Raw genomic sequence first — 21776 nt, 5'->3', positions numbered from 1 at the left:
AAAAAAGAAAAGAAACATACCCACTATACATGTTATTGCATCATAGAGGAAGGATTGTTAGAGCAGTGTGTGGGGTCAGGAAGTATATTTGTGTCCATTCCTGTGATTTCAATTAGTCAGCTGAAGCGCCAAAAAGCCCACTGGGGACTTAAAGGGATTTAATCCTCTCTGGCTGTGTGTCTATCAATTAGCCACACCATTAATCCCCACGGCGTAATCTCATTAGATAGAGCGCCTTTAATGAGACACCCAGAGAGAACTCAGAGAGCCAGGCAAAAAGAGAGAGCGAGAAAAATGAGGTGGTGGCAAGATGCAGGTAGGCCGTGTTGAGAGGTGATTAGTAGGATGGAGGAGAGGGTCAGCAGAGGAAGTGAGATTCAAGTAAGAACAATGCATAACATTAAGAAAATTGTTAGGGAAAAAAAGATTAAATATGATGGTGTTAAAAAGAGTGATGCTTCATGGCCCGCTGTGGCCAGAAATTAGAGGGCTGGGCAATGAGGAGGTGAAGAAGACAGGTAGAGGTGAGCAGAGCTGATGGAACACGCTGAACTAGTTAATGAGAGGTGCTTTGATTCCCTGAGTATCCCAGTAATGAGAACATAAAACTAAGTTAACCTTTTTCTGTAGTACAATAATGAAATCCTCTATGAACCCAGCAGGGTTGTGGACCTGTGTGCATAAGAGAGCCATCAACAGTGGGCTCTGCTGCCCTGACATAATAATCAAATTGTTAAACAGTCCTGTTGGTCCTAGCCGGGTGGCAGAAAGGATGATTAACTTCAGGGGAGAGATCTTTGATGGGCTTAGAAGAAGTTCACTAGGTTTGCTTGTGGCCAAAGTGCAGCGTGAAAGAAGAAAGCAAACTCCCGTTTATCACCCCCACCCCCTTGATAAATGGCATATATAGACTGAGAGCTTTGCTGCTGGCTTGCTGCCGGTGCCTTGTGTGTTGTAAATAAAGTTCTCTTCTTCAAACATGTCCAAGCCTGGCTCTTTTCATTTCCTCTCCATACAGCTAGTGAGTCTCTTGGGCAGGTGCTGAGAACAGTCCAATCTTAAAAACATGACCGGATGTTGGTTCTGTTGCCGGCTGCGTGATCAACTGTTCACAGTTAAGTGTTAATGTTGTTATTCAGCACAAGTACCACGCAGGACGGGCAGGCTCTGTTGGCTGAGCTTCTGCTGACACCACTCTGAGCCTGCTGCTATTTCAGGACTCTGTCTAAAATGAGATCAAAGCAGCAGAATAAATTTGATGTTTCTGCTTAAGTGGGGGAGAAAATACCTACAACCAGTCACGTAGGATACGGATGACTGATCCAGTGTAGACGCTGTACAATTACCAAGACATGGTTCCCTCAGCAATCAGGCTTCAAACAGTGCACTTTGAAACAGCATTTGAAAACAGTATTTCTCAGCATGTCTTATAAATAAAAGAAACATTTTAATCTTAAAATATATCTTAGAGTGCTACAGAGTAACTATGTGCACTGACTCCCTTTATAAGCCCACATTTTAGAGGTATATACCGCGCTTCATTACATTTATACGACAACTAGTTACTCATTAGCATTTTACTTCTTATCCATGGGCTATTTAAGCAGAATGAACTAAGAGGGTGCGTTGTGATGAATTATGATAACCCTCAAAACTCATAAATGCTAATTTGAAAGACTGTGGTACAATAATCTTCACAGCAGGCACTTCAATTTATCCAAATATTAAAAGTACCTCTGAGAAATAAAGGCTATGTTGTATACAAGTAGTCCAGACCCTGGGGGGACAAACAGGTGCTTGAAAGATGAATCTTGCTAACACTGGTGTTCACCGTGAAGCTGGCCGCTTTGGATTTGAATGAAATGTCAAATGTGACAAATAGTATTTGTATTGTGAGTCATTTTGAAAGATATTCATGTACCCAAAAGATTAACTGTAATCAGACTGGTGATCCTTTTAATGTAGTATCATTCATTATGACAAATACTATAAAATGATTATTCTATTCTATTATTTTGTACAGAAATCACAATTTATAAAGTAGCTAGTAATGAATATAGTAAACTGGAAGTACAATACCTCCCTTTTAGATGTATTAAGAGCTCTGAATACATCTAAAAGTACATCCAGTTTAATATATTTATTAGTAGGTACTTTGTAAAGTGGGATTTATGTACACAAAATATACATTCAATGGCCACTTCATTAGTTACACCTTACTAAAACAGGGCTGGACCCTCAAACGTGTGGCCTTCTGCTACAGCAGCCCCATCAGCTTCGAGTGCTGGTGTGGTGCTTTTCAGAGATGCTCTTGATTGTCACTTAAATCCCCTTTCTTCCCCATTCTGATGCTGGGTTTGACCTCCATCAGGTCACCATGGCCATATCAACATGTGCAAATGCACTGAGCTGCCATGTGATTGGCTCATTTTCATTAGCAAACATGTAGCTGATGAAGTAGCCACTGTTCTTGAATTAAGTCAGTTATTCAATTAGTCAACTGACAGTGGATTTGTTATTATTTTTGATAAGTGTTTGGAACACTTGAGACTCATGAATCTCAGAATTTGATTTTACAAGCTAAGCAGTCATTTAATCCACAGTGAAACTAACCATTAGTTGCACTTGGTTACCAAATAGTTCCAAATGAGCTCCTCCTCAAACAGCAACAGCATTAACAATAATTAAACAACAATAAAAGAGTCACAGGACACTTTGTTCTGCATTCAGCACTTTTGCTTTTAATTCATGTATATTTTCGTCGAAGGACTTTGCTGATGATAAGAGCTAATTAATTAATTAAGTAAAGGGTGTGAATAGTTTCTCCACCACAGGTTTCTGAGTGCTAACATGCCGGCCTAGCATTACAGAACCAGTCATGGACGCAGACTTCCGGTTGTGTTGGGCTCGTACTTGGGGATTGTTTTTTAACTCTCTCAAGGCAGGCGTTGCAGATTTGCAACAGTTAAAAGCTAACAACCTGATTAACCCACATACATGTTTTATGAGTTTATGAGTTATGAAGTACCACTGCAGGTATTCTTTTGAGCATTAGCAACAAAAACTCAATTTGAGCCTGAGAGGGTTAACAAAATGACCTCACAGCAACAAAAAGGTTCAGTTGCTGTGATTCCAGTGCCGAAAGAAGACATACTTGGGATCCTTGGATAAACTTTGCAGCAACACACTTGTACTGCAGTAAGATTCTCGGATGTACTTAAATATTTACACACAAAGCTCTGCTTAGTTGTCACAGTGAGTAGGCTCCTAATCAGCAGGAAAAACAAAACATCCGATGAATGACTTCTGTGGCTCTGAAGGGAGTTACAAAGTTAACGTGGTTTGGGCTTGAGACTTAAATTATTTAACAGAAAGTCTGTATTACACCTAACTAGGTGTTGCTTGATGGAAGGAATATAACATGTGTTGTGGAAGTTTTCCATTTAAATAAAGCCTGCAGACGAGCGGTAGCTAACATTCTTTAATCAAAAAACAAAGAACTGAAAACTAAGCTTGTGGATAGCCTGCATGACCGCGGGGTAGACGGGCAGCAGAGTCTCACTGAGCCTAGCATGGCTCTCAGTTAAATACCTTCTCCAGGAACAAAAGGCAGTACACAGCTGTTTCACACCTTAAGGTTCACACTCCCTTGCTACCTCCCAGAGTCCTCAAAGAGACAAAAGTTTCTTCCTGTGGAGTGGTCTGCTTCCCCCAACTTCCTTACTAGACCCCCACCATTTGTCTTAATGTATGAGTGTGAGACTTGTTAAAATCCAGTGGCACCAAGGCATTATACAATAAAATAATGTGATTAATACATAAGTAAAAGAAATTCCTATACACATGACTTAGGACTGAAATGCATTTTGAGAATCCAAGGTGTTTGGAGCTGAATAAAAACATTTTCTAACATTTTTTAATAGCTGAAATTACTGTCCGAACACATTCCCAATGATAAGCACGAACAGTATGATATAATATAATCTCTTGAATGAATCATGGGATACGGTTTGTTGCTAACAGCTGTACAAGAACATACAAGAACGTGCTGCTACTGATGCTCAGCAGCTCTGCACAGGCCAGCGTCTCTGTGTGATTACATGCTAGAGTGCAGTGGGAAATCCGAGCTGCATCCTCAAGCCGAACAGCTGTTCCAATCAAGTGGATGTAATTCTTCACCTCAGCCACAGGTTAAGTGCCTTCCCCAGGACTCTGGCTACATCTCTAAATGGTACGGGACGATTCCTTTGCAGCCAAGTCAGTCTCTGGTGTCCTTCAGGGTACAATCAAGCTTACATTCCCATCTGCCCCTCCATTTCCCCCTGTCAGCATCACTTGAGGAACACCAGAGCTTACTATGAATAATGCATGTATAGCACCATCATTAGTGTGAATAAATAATTGATCACAATACATGTGGAACATAGTTTATCTTGTAGATACAACAATAACATTAATTTTACTACCACTTCAGGTCTTATGTGTAGACTACTTACACTATGTATAGGGCATCATTTGTGCATGTTTCATGGTGAAGTCTACCCAAAGAAAAAACCTCTGTACAATTCAGTCATGCCTCTGAATCTTTAACAGGGCTTAAAGGTGAGTGCTTGTGCCTATAATTGACTGGTGGTCATTTATATATATTTTAATATTTGATTTCTGTTTTATATTTGCAGAGCCTCCGATTAATGTGCACTAATCCACTGCTTCCCATCATGATTTACAATTTAATATCTCAAAATTGTTTGTTTGTTTGTTTGTTTGTTTGTTTGTTTGTTTGTTTGGGGGTTTTTTTTGGGGGGGGGGGGGGCCATTAAGATATTAATCCGCAAAGTTGAATATACAGCCAAACTAATGATAGTCACATCAGCCTCTTATTACTTTATATCTAGTGCAAATAAGTAGGTGTCAGCAGCAGGTGGTTCAGGCCTATCCAGCAGCTGCTCCATCAGAGGGGCATCAGGGAGGTTGGAGGCTGGGTCAGTATCTCAGTTGGAGATGTTCCCTGAGCATCTCCAAAACAAAGGATCAGTGTATACAGCAAAGCACTGTAAACTGTCCTGCAAACAGTCTGGCAAGGCACATAAGTGCGTCTTTAGATGCAAGTCACCAACGTATGTACACCCCTTGGTGACTATTCCTCTTCAAATTAGAGATGACTTTGTAAACAGAGAGGCTCTTCCTCTGTGGGCTGACAGTGCCTGCTGCCTGGCCTGATCCAGCTCCATTAAAGAGGCCAACAGGCTATTAACCCCTGCGTCAATACCGCACAGGTTCAGCCTCGCCTACAAACCCATTTCAGCAGCGCTCATAAACACTGGCCTTATTATAGTATCTCCGGGCCAAAGCAGGCTGCCCTGCATGACCCCCATAACAAAAGAGTCTTAAAGTCAGCATTAGCTTGGGTGGGCCAAGGGCACAAACACACATGAACTGGTGATGTGAGGAAATGTAAACTAATGAACTGTTGCTGCATGTTACATTGGAAAGTTTCTTTCCTCAAGGGAGGGCAAAAAAAAAAAAAAATCTCTTTCATTTGAGAATAAAAGTAGTTATGGGCTAGTGGGTTTGTGCATCCTAATGGATGATAAAGTGCGGCGACTGAATCACACTGTGCCACATCAGTTCATTCAAATCACATTTTTATGTCCCTCCTGGGAGGGAGTTTTATTCATAAGCTCAAAGCTTAATCAACATTATGCAAGGAGGCGTTGAAAAGGAAAAAATTGATTAACTGACTTTTACTATTGCATTTGTCTCACAGCATGAATACAGTCGGATTATGAATGGGACTTTGAATTCATTTGGCTGCAAAGTAACGTCAAAGTTAGAAATTTCACATCCCTCTTATTCATGTGGCTATAGGGGTCTTACCTTAATAAAGAATTTCATAGGCTTCAAATTCTTGTAAGTAATGGGGGCTAGGGGACCTTTTATCAGCCTCTAACCATCATTAAAACTGAGCCCCTCTACAAGCGTAAACAAGCGCAGACTTTTTAGACAGGAGGCTTATCATAAAAGTGCAAGAGGAACACCCTGCTGAGAGGCACTATGAGATCAGTCAAATCCCATCTTGGAATCTGACAAAACTACCCACAGCTACATAACAGTGAAGCATTCAAGAGCATGCGTGCACGCGCGCAAAACTTGTTTTCAATTTATTATGTAATCTCACCCTGGGGTGAAAGAAGGATGACAAGAGTCGGTGTAAGAAATTAATAACAGCCCTCTTTAATAAATGTCATGGAAGGAAACAGTGATGTCACTTCTCTGCTCTTCCCTCAGGCAGGCTCAGGGTGTTTACCCAACACCCTCAGGTGCAGCGACTGAGACGTCGCTAGGCAACCGCGCCATCACTGTTGTTGCTCTGCCTCTGGCACTCAAGTGGGAGCTTATGTGGACTTAACTCTGAAAGAGCAGCAGTGTTGAGGAGTGGAAGGGGGATTACATGGAAAAATATTGGATTGGGCTGAGGCACAAGGGGCAAGGCCTTACCTGAATCACCACCGCCACCAGACAGAGGGACTGTCACGCCACACTGGTTCTGTACTCGTGGCCAAAAGCTTGCTTTTTTTTTTTCTTCACGTCTGTGCTTTCTCGCAGCAGCGCCATGCTTTTATATTATTAACAGCAGACTGCATCTCCTTCTGATGCCAAATGTTATGCAAAACACCAAGTGAACGGCAGTCTTAACTGGAGGTCTGTATTGCGGGTGTAAACATATGAACACATGAACTCTAAACTCACCCAAATGTAACCAGGATTTTAAGTATTAAGAGGAACACAGCCTAGCAATGAGAAGAAATGAGCTATTGCCATCTAGTGGCTTCCAGATCAACTTTCATTAGAAAAAAAAAGAAACTATGGTTCATAACCACTGATGGATCCAAATATTATTGTTCCCGTTTGGTCGGCACAGATACGAAAGCTGCTCCTAATCAATGTAACATCAGGCTACTGTCCCAGTGGCAGAATGGCCTAATTACTTCCAGCCTATGGTTTATAGTGAATGTAGCAGCTGATGTGGCAGCTGTTGCCAGTGCACTGTGTGGGCTGATAATGGAGACGGACTCGAACAAGACAGCTCCACAAAGAAGCGGACAGACTGGTAGCAGACTGCGTGCATGATTTCATTTTTGGGTTAAGAGCTGAGTGTTTTGCTCCTGGGAGTTTTGCTTAATAGATGGTTGTATAGCCCCGTGGGGACACGCAGAGTGTGGTACATGTGGCTTTACAGATGTTAGAGGATTAAGTAGAATTATCTGTGAACAGGTAGAGTAAGAAGGAATTAAAGGCATTTAGCTCAGAAATATCACTACCAAACCCTGTGTATAGCCAGTTCCAATAATGCAATGCTGCCCCCTAGTGCCCTACAAAAAAAAGTACATAAGAAAATTATGATTTATGACTCTCAGAAATCACTTTAAAGACGCAACCACATCGATTACTGTAAAATCATTATTTATTCAAACTTTTTAATAGAGAAAATGTGATTTTCTTACTGCTGTATGCATAAATTCTCAATTCTATACAAAACCATGTGTAAAACTAGGTGTACCATTTACAAATATACAGGAAGAAACTCCAGTTTTTGAAGTCATTGATACCAAAATCCTAAGGGGCTGTCCAGTAGCACACCAAAATAAAAGCAGGTAAAGAAATGATTGGAGAACACTGTCAGTCACCATTAGAAGAGTAAAAATGTGTTGGTGGGCAACTACAAAAATAGAGTTTCAGGTAGATGTATGTTTGGTATAGCAATACAGGTTAAAAGCCTTCAGAAATCTACGTTTTAGAAATCAATACATATAGAACTAATTTTAAAAGTAACATTTGCAGATTCAAAACAAGAAAAAGAAAACAAAGAGCACCCCTGGCCTTCACACACTGAAAGCTATACACTAATTTTTAACATGTCCTAAATGCACATTTTGTTTGGAATTTAAGCTACATGAAGCAAATGAGGTGTGACATGAAATTAAATAAATAACTAGACATTAATTTAACCATGAGTTTAGTAAATAAATACAGTGGAGGGAAAAAAAATCAAGTAAAGTTGACAGATATTGAGTGAGCTACGGCTTCATTAGTAACACCGGGGCTTGATTGCTTAGGGATGGCTGTATGGCTTATACATAGGAAGGCAACTCAGTAGGTTACACAGTTTGGAGTTCAAACTAATTCTGCAGAAACCAACACATAAAAATCAATCATCAATAAAATTTCTTGGTGGGTCTAATAAAACAAATGATTTCATTGCTTTCAAGCCTAATATGCATACAAACGTTTAGAAAATAAACTGTACTATGTTACAGTGCATAATTGTACAATATTTCATTTACTCATACAAAAAAAACTTCTTCTTAAAACATATTCTTTTTTTTGCACCATCATGACAAAAGATTAAATAAAAAGGGTCTCGGTCAGTGACTGCTCTGAAAGGAAATAGGCATTATATGAGGAGGGAGGTAGAGAGGCCATCCAATATGGCTACTATTGTATTTCAGGTAATCAGGTGTATCTGATAAACCTTATAATGTGCCAGGTCGCCTTTTCTCCTCCTCTTCACATACAAGAGTCTCTTATGCTCCCTCTCTGTGGTGGGAGCTGTTGGTCTCTCCATACACTTCATTGTCTCCTGCCCGCCCCCTCCTCCTCCTCACCTCTCCTCTTTGACATCAAGCCTATTTGAGAAAGCCCTTGTAGAGGAAATGGGAGCGACTGGTAAATCTCTCATTCTCCAAACAGAAGAGCAGGTCCCTGAGATTGACGCGCGTGATGCGCTGCCGTGTGGGTCTGGAGCCTGATGAAGCAGGCCCACCAGACAGAGAGGGACCTGTTCCCGATCCCTGCAAGATAAGGGAGAGGGGCATAAGAAAGGGAGCGTGTGATATCTGTTACTGGCGGCAGCAGAGTTTAATGACTGAATGGGTTTGCATGTGTTCACATTTATCTGGATATTTTTTAAGCTTTTCTCAGTTAAATAATAATGTTAACCAATATAATATAAGCAGATTAAACAAAGGAGAGAAGTTTATTGCAAGATTCTGAAATTAACCAGAAGAAATAGACTTTTTTTTAACTTTTTGACTGAAAAAAAAAAAAAGGTGTAATCGTGTACTGTAAGGCACTGACAATATAAGAGAGATCAAAGTAAACAGACACAAAGTAAAGAAATGATGATAGGATAAACCACTTTCTCAAGGACTGAGATGTTGGCGCTTAGTTAAAATTTTAGAACTTTTTCCCTCAATTAGATCAGGCTGGAAGGTTTTAGAGAAAAACCCTGTGTGCAGGGAGCATAAGGAAGCACTAGTCACAGTGTGAGAAACAACAGTGGCTGTTCCATTGTCTTAAATGAATTTATCTAGTGACCTGTTTACATGTGATCTATCAGTTGACATTGTGCATGAGTGTAATGCTCTGGCTGATTTAATGACAGGTCTTATTCTGTTACTTTCTCAGCAGTGCTCAGATAACTGCTAGCAGGTTTTTGTCAGGCTAGAGTGGACTCTCAGTGACAGCCTGTCACCAAATTAACTTTGTCTGGCTCTAGCGATCTCCGGGGAGAAAAATGGACAGTTATTGCCAATGTTAGCCATTTCTTTATGACAAATATATTATGCAGAAAAAAAAAATCAGGAGAAGCAAATCTTCTTAATGCACCCAGTGGAATCTGAACACAAGGTAATACGCTATCCATCTGGCACCAGCTATGACATATCCAACCTTTCTACATAACGTCTGTGCCATTGAGTCGTGCGGTCCTCTGTTCTCTTTTTGTTCAAGCACCGTAGCAAATACTGCCCTCCACAAGGAAGTAAACCAAAGTTCTACATAAACTCAAGATGACACGGTCTGTTATTAAGGAGGCTGTCAGATAAACATCCACGACGACTTTCTGACAGGTATTTATACACACATTAATAAATTTATGCACACATTTATACACACATAGTTTAATTTATAACTATTCATCACATTTACAAGTCTGCCCACTGGCCACTTCATTAAGTACACCTGTTCAACTACTTGCTAACACAACTATTAAATCAGCCAATCATGTGGCAGTAACGCAGTGCGTTAGGAAAGTGGACGTGGTCAAAATGACCTGCTCAGATTCAAACTGAGAATCTGAGTGGGGATGAAATGCGACTGAATTGACTTTGAACTCTGACAGACAGGCTGCTGCTCTGAGTATTTCAGAAACTGATCTTCTGGAATTTTCCAAAACAACCATCTCTGGGGTTTCTACCAGGCAGTCCTCTGGACAAAAATTGTTGCTGCCAGAGAAGAATAGCCACACTGCTTTGAGCTTATAGGAAGGCAACAGTAACTTAAATAAGTACAAGTTACAATCAAGGTATGTAGACAATCATCTCTGAAAGCACAATATACTGAACCTCGATCTAGATGGGCTGCAGCAGCGGAAGCGCACACGGGTGCCACGCCTGTTAGTTAAGAACAGGAAACTGAGGCTACAGTTCACCCAGCCTCACCAAAACTGGACAACAAAAAATTGAAAAGATATCATTCAAATAGTAGGGTCGGAATTTGGTACGAACAACAGGAAAGCATGGATCCATCCAGCTTTCTAGCAACAATTCAGATTGCTGGTGGTGAAATGGAGTGGGGATATTTTCTTGGAACACTTAGGGCCCCAACTGACCATCATTTAAACACCACGTCCTCCCCTTTACAATCACTGTATACTAGGGTCGTGACTGGTGATGGCTCTCTAATCAATCAATGATCTAATTTCCCAACTCATGCAATAAATTAATGTCATTTTTAATATCATTATTCTGAGATTGATAATAAATTAAATCTACCAAGCCACAGTTTGATCTTGCACCCCCAGATATAACCAACCCATGTGCACAGATGCACGCACACACGTCTGGACTTCTGCACACAGACACTGGTCTCTTTCCCCCCACACCGGGCATGTTGTCAGGTTGAACGGGAAGATACAGTAGAACTGTACATGTGATTGAACGTGAACTTCACATCCCGGATGTGCTCACAAACCTGCACTAACTATGTGATGCTATCCTGTCATTATGGCCCAAAACCTTTGAGAAATGTTTTCAACACCTTGCTAAATCTGTGCAAATGAAAAAGACAAAAGAGATTTTCTTGTTTTATGTCACCTCGGCTGAAGCAGAAGAGGACGGTGATTCCAGATTCCTCTTCTTCTTCCTGGGGCCAATGGCTGCCAGAGCTGTCAGGTTGGCCTCCCTTTGTCTCATTTGAGCCAACTCCTGCTGTTGCATCTATACAACACAAACACACACACGCAAATTCATCATACACTACATAAATATAGGGAAACAAACTTTGTGGACAGTCGTCTTTTTATTGTACCTCTTTTGCCTTCTGCTTGAGACGCAGCTGTTCTGGATCCTCTTGCCGAGCTCGAGACTGCAGAAACACAAGAAAGATGCAACAAATTAAACAAAGAAAAACTAACTAACTAAGAACGCATTGCACGCAGGGAAAAACAACAACAACAAAAAAAACACCTAAGACCACGTGGTGCAAGCACTGAGATCCATTCAACATCAATGTAAGCCTGTAGACAAAATATACTGATATCTGTCAGCGATGCTGTACCTTAGCTGCCTTCAGGAGGATCTCTCTCTCCTGCTCCTCTTTTCGTTGTTTCTCTAACTGGTCCAACTGCTCGAAGAATTTCAGCTGAGTACGAACATCGCTGCTCTGCTCATGGTTGTTATCCTCCTGCCAAGTGAAAGAGGTGTTAAGATTTTATATTAAATAGGCTGTGTTCCAACTCATTTACTGCAAGACATACCTATCATTTGGACATTAAAACCAAATGGAAAAACATTTTGCGGCTACAAACCTTGAAAGTGATGTTTTTCTGCTGGGCTACTTGGGAGACTTTTTCAAGTAGGTTCTGAAGATGCTGTTGAGCAGCGTGCGAGACGTAGTTCACCACCTCAGGACCGAGTTCTGTTACACCATACCTCCTACCTGGAGCAGAAAAACCACAACAGTGTTATGAGGCTCATAAAACAACAAACGTCGTATTGGATTTTGCAGGCATCTGAGTGCTAAACCACGTGACTTTATCTTGTCTTCCATTTTGGACGTTGATAGTTACAGTGTAGGATAAAGTGAATAAGGCCGCAGTAACACCCACAGTGGTGGGTGACCATCTGGTAGCCATCCATTGTGAGGGAAAAAGACGGGATGAAAGTTGTTGCTCGAGGTTGATTGTACCTGGGAAATCTAGTGCTAAAGCCCCTAGAGACCATTCAATGACTCCTGACAATGATTCGCTCAACAGAAAGCGCTTTGAGTGTTCTGGTAGAATAGAAAAGCTCTATATAAGAACCGGACCATTCACCATTTACCTCACAAGATGGCAAAAACCTTGCAGTTACTTTGGTCACTAGCAGACTTCCACGCAACACTTTCCAGCTACTTTCCGAGCTACAGTATAACTGTGGAAAGTAACTGGAAATGTTGGCTCCAACACAAAGGCAAACCTTTTACTTTGAAGGAGAACATTGTCTAGTCTGCTTGACTAGTACTTAGAAAGTATTTGCAGACAAGTCGGCAAACTTCAGGCATTTTTGGCGTTCTAGTAGCTTATCATAAGAAAGATTTTAGTGCAGCACCCTGCTTGTGACCATTGTCAACCTTCCAGGAAATACTTGCAAACCACTCAGGGAATGCACATTTTTCGTTTGCAAATGGCACTTGTATTACATCCAATGTGGTGGACAGCTCAAAGAATGTCAGCATCACTTGAGAAACCTGTAGTGTCTCACCGATCTCAAGCATTTTCCTCTGCAGTACGGCACAGGAGAGAAACGCTTCGTCCTTACAGGAATGCGTCACCGCTCCCACTGTAATGGAATTGGTGGCGAGGATATTGGCGCTCTCTTCTGACAGGTTCACTCCGGCCATGGAGGCTACGTCATTGATGTCATCATCATCTCTGTCAATAGACAGCAAGTAAAAAAATTCATCATGAAATTCATTCATGAAATATGGCGCACAATACTAAGACTTCAAAACTATCAATTCAATTTTTAATCCCGTTTAGAGCCAGCTAGAGTTTTTGAAGCAATGAAAAGATGCATTGACATTTACTTAAGCCTTTAATTATTACTTAACTATAGTTGCTGGTTTTCATCTTTCATGTAAACCTTTTGTTGATAACAAACAAAACTAGAAGGACTCATTTAAATGTCACTTACTTGAAAGTACCACCCGCCTCTTTGAGCTTGTTTTTTTGAGCTGGGGTCAAGGCTGCAACAAGGACTTGTTTAGAACCAGGCGGCCCCTCTGGCCTCAGGGGAACTAGCAGGGACAAAACAGATTAAGTACATTGACTCACAAAAAAACAAATACTGCGAATCACCCAATAAAAGGTGCACATGCACAAATACACACATTCAGAAGTGTTGTTAGACTGACATCCTCACCTGGTTGTAGCTCCTTAAGGTGGACCTGCTGCTGTCCCAGCACGATGTGACTAGGGGCCTGATTCCTGAGAGTCATCACGGGGGTTGTCGGAAAGGTTACCTGAGGTCTCAGAAGTGCTCTTTGCTGCTGAGGCTGGAGAACCTGAAAGGGTAAAAGTTGAAAAGTATTATATTGTACGCTGTATTATTGTTATTAAGTAAATAGTGAAACTCCTTCAGAACTTCTTGCCATCTCATTTTTACTTCACACATCTGTTAGATAAAGCCTAATGTAGCAGTGGTGACTGACTGGACTTTTTTAAGACATTTCTTGAAGACGTTTAACCTCTCATCTGAGAAGTTTCTTTAGTTTCATGAGAGGAAAAACGTCTTCAAGAAATGTCTTAAAGAAGTCCAGTCGCTTTTCTTTCCAAGCTTCTTAGGTTACCATGACCTGGATGACTGAGAACCTTCACAGACATATTGAATATTTTGTAGTGTAGAATTTCTGAAACCGTTCTAGATGAGACTTCTACATTACTCTGCTGCTAGTCTGAGTAAACTATGCAGAATTCTCTCAGATTTACTGGGTGGCTTCTCCCACCTTTCTGCCCAGTTCATTCATTGGTGCACTACAACATCAATAACCAAATAGCCATTAAATATGATGTGTGCAAGTCAGCAGTGATCAGATGCTTGGGGACTCTTTTAGCCTTTATCTTCACCATGCTTGGCAATGCTTTGGTCCTTTATTCCTTAAACAACTCTTTTCTTTTGGTGAACACAGTGATACTAAACAGCTAAATGAGGTCTTCTCCCCATTTAAATAGGTGGAATGCCAGATTTTAGGATCGTCTGCTAATTAGCACCTCATCTAATAAGTATCAATATTACTTCAAAGACTTTTTGGAGCAGAATAAGCAAGAATTCAGAAGTCAAGAAAACATCATTTCTGTGTGTAGAGGTTTCAGTTTCAATGCTCTACAGAAAGAACGCAGCATTTATTCAGTGAGGTGTAACGTCAATTAAACATCTTGTAACATCTAACTGGAACAAGAGCTACCTGAGTCAACATCTAAATGAATTTTACTTACCAGTGAGGGCATTTGTCCTGGTTTGTTAATGCCTGGCTGGAGCAGGGGCCTACTGACTGGTGTAGGAAGGCGAGGGGCTGGGCTACCGAGGACCACTGTAGTAGGAGTGGTAGAGGTGGAGGAGACTGAACCTGAGGCTGGCTGGGCGAGCTGACTCTGCTGGATGAAAGTTGCTGAGTCTGGGGTGAGCTGCCTCAAAGCTGGGAGGCTTCTCTAAAAAATGAAGACAGTTGGACAAATATTACCCTTACAATACCCTTATGTACAAACTTAAAGGAAATGCACACACAAAGCCTCGCATTTTAATGGTCACTGTAAAAAGATGCAATAATTATACTTACCTTGAGGAAAGGCACAAGATAAGGTTGGGGTGAGGAGTTGAGCTCTTTGTACAATCTGCTGGTGAACTCTTCAGCTTCCAGTTTGCCCTCCTAATAAAACACAATAACATAATGACAGCTGAATGTGGGTGACTGTACCGTCTGTGCGTCCAATCTAAAACACAATCCAGGAGTTTTTACACAAAAAATACATTCAGAATCACTTCCAAAAGGTCTCTCTTTCTCTTTTTTGAGTTGTATACATAGGTGGTATGTATGTGTTTGATGTGCACCCACATCAAACCCATCCTATCCCCCCCTGCCTGCCTGCTTCTCTTAGAAAATGAATCTCATACTAGTGGGTGTTTCTCTCTATTTAAAAAGCTTATGATGCATTTTGTAATGATATCAGTGTGGAGAGAGCCTCAGGTTTACTCACTAGCAGATCCTTGACCAGCTCCCTAACAGTGGCTGCAGTTTCTGTGGATTGCTTTCCACTGGATGCCAGCTTGATCAGTGTGGAGAGGAAGTTCTTGCATTTTTTCACATTCTCAATTGTCTCCTGCCAAAAAGGAAACAGAAAAACCCAATTAAACCCAATTTAAAAAAAACAACAACATTCTGTTATACACCACAGTAACTTTAAAAAAAATAAAAAAAAATACACTACAATAATGTGCAAGTCGTCTTTTCTTTAGTCCTCATTTCTTTACATTTTGCCAGGAAAATGTGTGCTGTGATTTATTAAAATGTGGAAATTCAATATTTGGAATGACCGCCTTTTATTCTTCAACACAGCCTGAGCTCTAAGGTAAGCTTTCTTGTCAACTCTTAAGTAGTCTTCAGGAATAGTTCTCCGCTTCTTTGAATGTTGGCTTTTTGTTCTGTTCTGTAGAGATGATCCCACACTGCTTTAATAATGTAAACCTCCAAGCTCTGGAGAGGCCATGACTGATGGTTCCAAGTGTTCCTCTATCCAGGTATACTCTGGGATTATTATCACGCCGAGTATATATTGATAACAAATTAAACCTAAAATTTTGATTCATGACTCCATAAAACCTCACAAATTTGACATACACTAAATTGCCAAAGGTCTTCACATGCATATGAACCAGAATGATATCCCATTCCTAATCTATAGAGTTTAATATGCAGCTATAGCAGCTTTAACTCTTCAGAGAAGACTTTCCACAAAGTTTAGGAGAATTATGGACATTTTTGACTTTTTTCCAAAAGTGGATTTGTGAGGTCATTAATGTTGGACAAGAAGTCCTGGCTCAGTCTCTGTTCTAATTCATCCCAAAGGTGTTCTGTTAGGTTGAGGTCAGGACTCTGTGCAGGGCAGTCAAGTTTGTCCACACCAAACTCACTCATCCATGTCTTTATGGACCTTGCTTTGTACACTGATGCGCAGTCATTTTGAAACTGTTCCCACAAAGTTGAGAGCATGGCTTAGTGCTGCCACTCTTTTGTCCTCCACTTGTCCAGTTTCCAGACGTTTTTTTAGGGGACACTACACCGTATGTCTGGTTTTTAAGTTCAGGTAAGCTGTAAGCTACCGTTCTGGGAATCACCTTGTTGCTGTTAAAGTACTATTTTATGCCTGTCAAACTTTTCTGATCTTTGACATTTTTTCTAGAGTCAACTAAAAGAACTGGGAAGAAATGATGTATTTCCGTGGCAAGCTGCTAGTAAAAAAATGCCCAAATATACAATTTAAAATCAGTTCTTTGTCAGGTTGTGTGTTATGTATAGACAAAACACTGGTTCATCCATTGAGTTAGGTGCTTTTTAAAAATCCTTGAATGGTTTATAAATCAGTGTTAAGTGGCTTAAAAAAAGAAGAAGAAAACATTTCCCTCTTAAAATGATTAAGTCCAAGGACTGGAATGAGTGAAAAGCAGACAATGTCCAAAGAAAAACTTTGAAAGACCCCCAGAAAGCCTCAAGAACTATTGCTGAAGACCACTTGAAAAATGACAAGAAAATCTGGCGCCTTGTAAGCAAAAGATAAAGAAATGAGGGATGACTCAAGACCTTTGCAGTAATTATATGTCTAATAGAGTAAATGCATCACATGAAGTATTATAAACTCTACAATACACAGCAAAGCACAGTCATCCAACTCCATTCGATCTATTGCAATTGACACAACTCACTTTACTGAATGCTACTGAGGTAACTGTGGTCCCAGCTGTTTGGCTCACTGTCCTAGAGGTCATTCCGGGTACTGCTGCCCCAACTGAGCTCTGAAAAAGGATAAAGTTATGTCATTTGGATTGCTGAACTGTTTCAAAGACAGCTATTTGCATCATTAGAGAACAGTATGAGATTTAAAGCCATTTCACAGTTGCTCAAGTAAATCATTCAATCTTCAGGTTTATATAAGGAAACAGGTGCACTTCTCTTGCAGCGTCTCAGCTGGGCGCTCTTCCTTAAAAGAATAATTTCAGTTTGCTGCTTCACTAAGATATTACTGAAAGTCTGGACACCAATAACCATTGTTCTTTTTTTGTCGTTCATTACTAGTTTAGAATTTGCAGAGATATTTCTGCGTGTGTTAACACATAACTTCCCAGGTCGAACAAGGTCCACAAGTGCCAGATTTCCCAATGCCATGCATGACTAACTCAGTGTGATAACTGGTTATAACTGGTGAGCAACCTCACTGTACATCATCCCACATAGATGGAAGCGAAACGACAAAGCTGAAGGTAAAATGACAGTAATCCTAGTACAGAAGTCATTTCTCTTAAACTTAATAAAGTGAGTAATAAGCAAATGTCACATTTGTAGATTCGTGTTTGTCAGTGAAACAGCTGTAATCATTAAAATAAGAAAAAAAGACTTCACACTCTGACTCAAATGCACTTAAGAGAAATGACTTGATATTTTTCCCTCTTTTTTCTCTATTAAAGCTCAACGTGACCACTGAAAAACAGTCCTGCAGTAGCATTTGTATAACAGTCCATGAAAGTAAACATTAAGCCAAACTACTAGAATTGTGCTTTCTAACTGCTTTTACACCCAATATAATATTGACTTAATAGCAGTCATTCTGGCATAAAGTAGCAATTAAGTAAACTAAATCTTGCATATAGACATCTAAAAGTAAAATCCATAACATAAATTGTTCGCATTTTGTATAAACACAATAACTTCTAATTAAAAAGCAATTGGGGGGTTTAAAAGCATTCCCTATACACAACAAACAGACGATTCTCAAAACACTGTAACTTAAGTAGGTTTCCATTGTATGGCCTATGTGCCTGAAAATATCATGCTCTGAATATTATTTCGTGTCTCTAGCTCACACGCTATTACAAAGAAAATACTGCAAAGCAGTCACATCAGAAATCAAATATGTTTCGCTGCCAACCGACCTGAAGGATAGGTGGTCTGTGAAGAGTAGTGGTTGCAGTCAGTGATGCAGGAGCTGGACCGCCTGGTCGGATGATGGTGCTGGGAGTCACTTGTCTGCTGATGACAGTGTTTCCAGGAGTCTAAGAAGTGGCAAAAAGCAAAAGTTGACGAGCAACATCCAAGTCTATAAAAAGTTAAAATGCATGAATCTTGCAGCTTTACAAGGCTTAAGACCAATAATAAGATCCACAATGCTGCTCCCCATGTACTGCAAGTTATGCAATCCAATAGTCTGCTCAACAGGTGTTTTCATCAACTGTGTGCAGGCTGAACGTGGCCTGAGTCACTAATATGAAGTGAAAGATAATTGTTGTGAAAATGATGTTCTTACCTGGCCTGGAGGCACATTCGTTGGTGTAGTGGCCCGAGGTGCCAGGTCTCCCTGCGCCTGGGCTTGCATCTGGGCCAAAGCCTGCTGAGGAATCATCAGCAGCTGCCCACTGTCACTCCGTACAAGCACCATTCCTGACAACCGTCAAAAAAAGAGAAAAAAGAAAACAGAAAATAACATACTATAAACATCAACATAATAACAGTAACCAGCAAATAACAAATGAGCAAATTAGTGTGACTTAAAGACTTCAGTGTGCTTCTCGTAGTAAGTCTGAGGGCACGCAAGTACTATATATACTGTCCTGGGATAACATTGTTGCAATCGTTCAGAAAGACAAAAAAGGAACTAAACTGGTGACTCAGTTAAGTGTGAAACAAATGCCTTATCAACTAACTCCACTCACCCGGTGGAAGCTGGATGTTATGGATACTGGGTTGTCCCGGTGTAGCCTGGGGTAGCCTTGGGGCCAGCATCTGAGGTGCCAGAGCTCGGATTCCGCCAGTAGCGGCAGCTGCCGCCGCAGAAGTCCGGGGAACGGTGACGGCGCCGGGAGTGACAGTAGGCTGCGGTGCCGACTCTGTTATTGTTGTGGGTGGCTCTGCCTTGATGATGTGCGTCCCCGCGCTGATGGCCACAGAGCTGGAAGGCTGGCCGTTGTTTACAAGCGGAGTTTGCATGCCGATACCTGTCTGACTCGATGCACTGGCCGCCACAGAAGGGCTCGCGCTATTGTTTCCATTCAAAACTGCACCCGACCCAACGGTTTGCATAGGCGTCCTGACGAGTGTCACAGTGGGTCCCGTTGCTTGGCTCACAGGCTGAGCTGAAGCCACAACGCTCTGAGAGTTCATGAGCGGGGTCTGAATTACACTGTTTGAAGAGGGGGGCATTGTGACACCGGCCAGCCCTTTTGACAACACTGGTCCACTGTTGACAGCTGTGACAGATATCGCAGCGCTGCTGCTGCTACCAGTGCCACTTGTCACTATCGTCCCCCTGAGAGTGGCAGCGTTTCCTGAATTGTGAGAGTTCATAGTTTGGCTCCCATTGAAAGTCTGCGCCGAGTATGAGCCCACTTTCCCCTGATGATTAGGGAGAAAAGTTACGCCGCTACTAACGACAGGTGTTTTGCCAGGGTCGTGTCCCGTGTTGGAGTCCGTGCTGGCCGTCGATGCGTCCATAGCTGAACCATGGGGAGCTCGTTATGTAGAGACCCCCCGCACTTCAACTTGTTTAACAAGGCGCACAAACAATCTTGAATGCAATGGGGCAAGACTATGTCACAGTTGCTGCTTTTCTCTGTCAGCTCCGGCGATCGCTTTCCGTTTACAGTAGGAGAGACAAAGAGAAAAACAACATTAGTAGTTTACAGCGTACCTGCTTTAGCAATCGTCTTGACCAAGTCCCAGCTGGGCATTAGCTCGAGCTACCCCCTTGTCCCGGAACTATAGCCATGTAATTACCGGCAGCCTCGTCCCTAACCCAGTGGTTGTTGTGACACAAGAACGACAGTTGTGAGTCTACAGAACGTGCAGAATGACAAACTACCGCTTTATTCACCCCTGTGAGTAACAAGAGCTCTTCCAGCGGGCCAGGGCCAACCGCCATCTTCACACTCTTGCGAGCTTGTGAAAAGTGAGGTACTTACCGACTGACGTGCGCTTGCGCACAACAGCTAAAAGTCTCCGAGCAGGGACTTCTGAGAGCTGTGATTGGCTGCTCCACGTGTAAAAGGCGGTACCAATGGCTTCAGCTGTCATTCCAGGGGCTGCTCGAGACGGAACAACATCGTATCGGAGATAATCTGTTTTCGTCAAATGTTACACTGTCAGCGATGTGTTTACACTAACACGATAACTATTCGGCTGAAGAATTTCAATATGTGTCGTTTGGTAGAAGAATAATTGGGTTTGCGACAAGCTAACAAACCGAATTTAACAGGTTATTCGCGCTCGGTGCGCTGTGCAAGATGGCTGCAGTGTTATAGCCGAGTGAAGTTGCTGTTGTGATGAGGCGTTTGAGGGCGCCCCACCCTGCTTTAGAGAGGAAATGTACAGTGCAGTCAGCCAGTCATGGGATTTAGAACTTCTTTTTTTTGTTTTTTTTAAGCGTACCGACTGCTATGAATGCCAGCGAAAGAGCAAAGTTTGTTTTGCTTTCATTTTTGTGTTGAAATAAAGATCCAGACGTGCAGCCGTTTTCCTTTCCAAAAATTATTCAGCAACTTTGGCAGCAAACTCACAATGACTCAAACATGATAATTATTTCCACGTTTCGTGGGGTTTTTTGTTTGTTTTGTTGTTGTTGTTTTTAAGGATTTAAGTTGCTCCAAAATTTAAAAGGGAGAATAATTTATAAAAAATAATATTTTTCCTTTTAATATTTTAATACAGTCTAAATGTTTTATTTTAAATTTTGTTCTGACCTCCAAAAGAAAAAAAAAATATCTTTAATTATTTGTAAGCAGCTGGAGTAATGTTATAAAGTTTTATTTATATATTTTTCAGTTTGATAAATTACATGTCATATACAATCACCATTATTAGGAACACCTTGCTTGTTCTGGGTTCGACCCTGTTTTTACCTTCAGAGTTGTCAAATTCTTTGTGGCACAGATTGAACATGGTGCTGGAAACATTCTTCAGGCTTTGGGCCCATATTGATGTAGCATCACAAAGTCACTGCAGATTTGCAGACTGCACATCCACACTGTGAAGCTCCCACTCCAGCACATCCCAGATGTCATGTATTGGGTTGGGATCTGGTGACTGTGGAGGCAATCTGAGACCAATGAACCCATTGTAATGTTTAAGAAACTAGTTTGAGATTATTTGAGCTTTAAGCAGTTTCTTATCCTGCTGGAACCATTAGAAGACTATACCTTCAGTATGTGATCATAAGGGAATGGACATGGTAAATAATGATATTCAGGTAGTCTGTAAAAAACATGCTCAACTGGTACTAAGAGACCCAAAGTGTGCCAAAAAATATCCCCCACACCAGTACACCAGCAGAAACAACTACAAGGCTAGATGGATTCATGGTGCAGCAGAAACTGAGCCTCATGCAATGTTTTTTTTTCGCAGTTTTTCATTGTCCACTTGTAGTGTGTGTATTCTAGCCTCAGTTTTTTGTTCTTAGTTTACAGGAGTGGCATCCG

At 41.3% G+C, this 21776-nt stretch overlaps 1 protein-coding gene across 3 annotated transcripts; it reads right to left on the bottom strand.

Moving 5' to 3' along the window:
- Positions 1-7491: 7491 nt before the first annotated feature.
- Positions 7492-20822, bottom strand: taf4a (TAF4A RNA polymerase II, TATA box binding protein (TBP)-associated factor). Of its 3 annotated transcripts, none has more exons than XM_026168703.1 (16): positions 20265-20822; positions 19020-19934; positions 18614-18747; positions 18243-18362; positions 17019-17108; positions 15296-15418; positions 14878-14967; positions 14537-14749; positions 13464-13605; positions 13236-13338; positions 12804-12973; positions 11870-12000; positions 11620-11745; positions 11371-11427; positions 11157-11279; positions 7492-8852 (listed from the first exon to the last, which is right to left on the bottom strand). In XM_026168703.1, exons 2-16 carry the CDS (start codon positions 19795-19797, stop codon positions 8688-8690), a joined length of 2565 nt encoding a protein of 854 aa, XP_026024488.1. In that variant the 5' UTR covers positions 19798-19934; positions 20265-20822; the 3' UTR covers positions 7492-8687. The 3 variants fall into 3 exon arrangements, with proteins under 3 accessions (XP_026024488.1, XP_026024486.1, XP_026024487.1); XM_026168701.1 differs by lacking the exon at positions 20265-20822 and adding an exon at positions 20080-20255; XM_026168702.1 differs by lacking the exon at positions 20265-20822 and adding an exon at positions 20177-20255.
- Positions 20823-21776: the final 954 nt, after the last annotated feature.

This window comes from Astatotilapia calliptera, chromosome 5 (assembly GCF_900246225.1).
Source record: "Astatotilapia calliptera chromosome 5, fAstCal1.2, whole genome shotgun sequence".
Lineage (NCBI taxonomy): Eukaryota > Metazoa > Chordata > Actinopteri > Cichliformes > Cichlidae > Astatotilapia > Astatotilapia calliptera.
The sequence above is the reverse complement of the archived record's forward strand: the minus strand, read 5'-3'. Positions and strand labels throughout refer to the sequence as shown.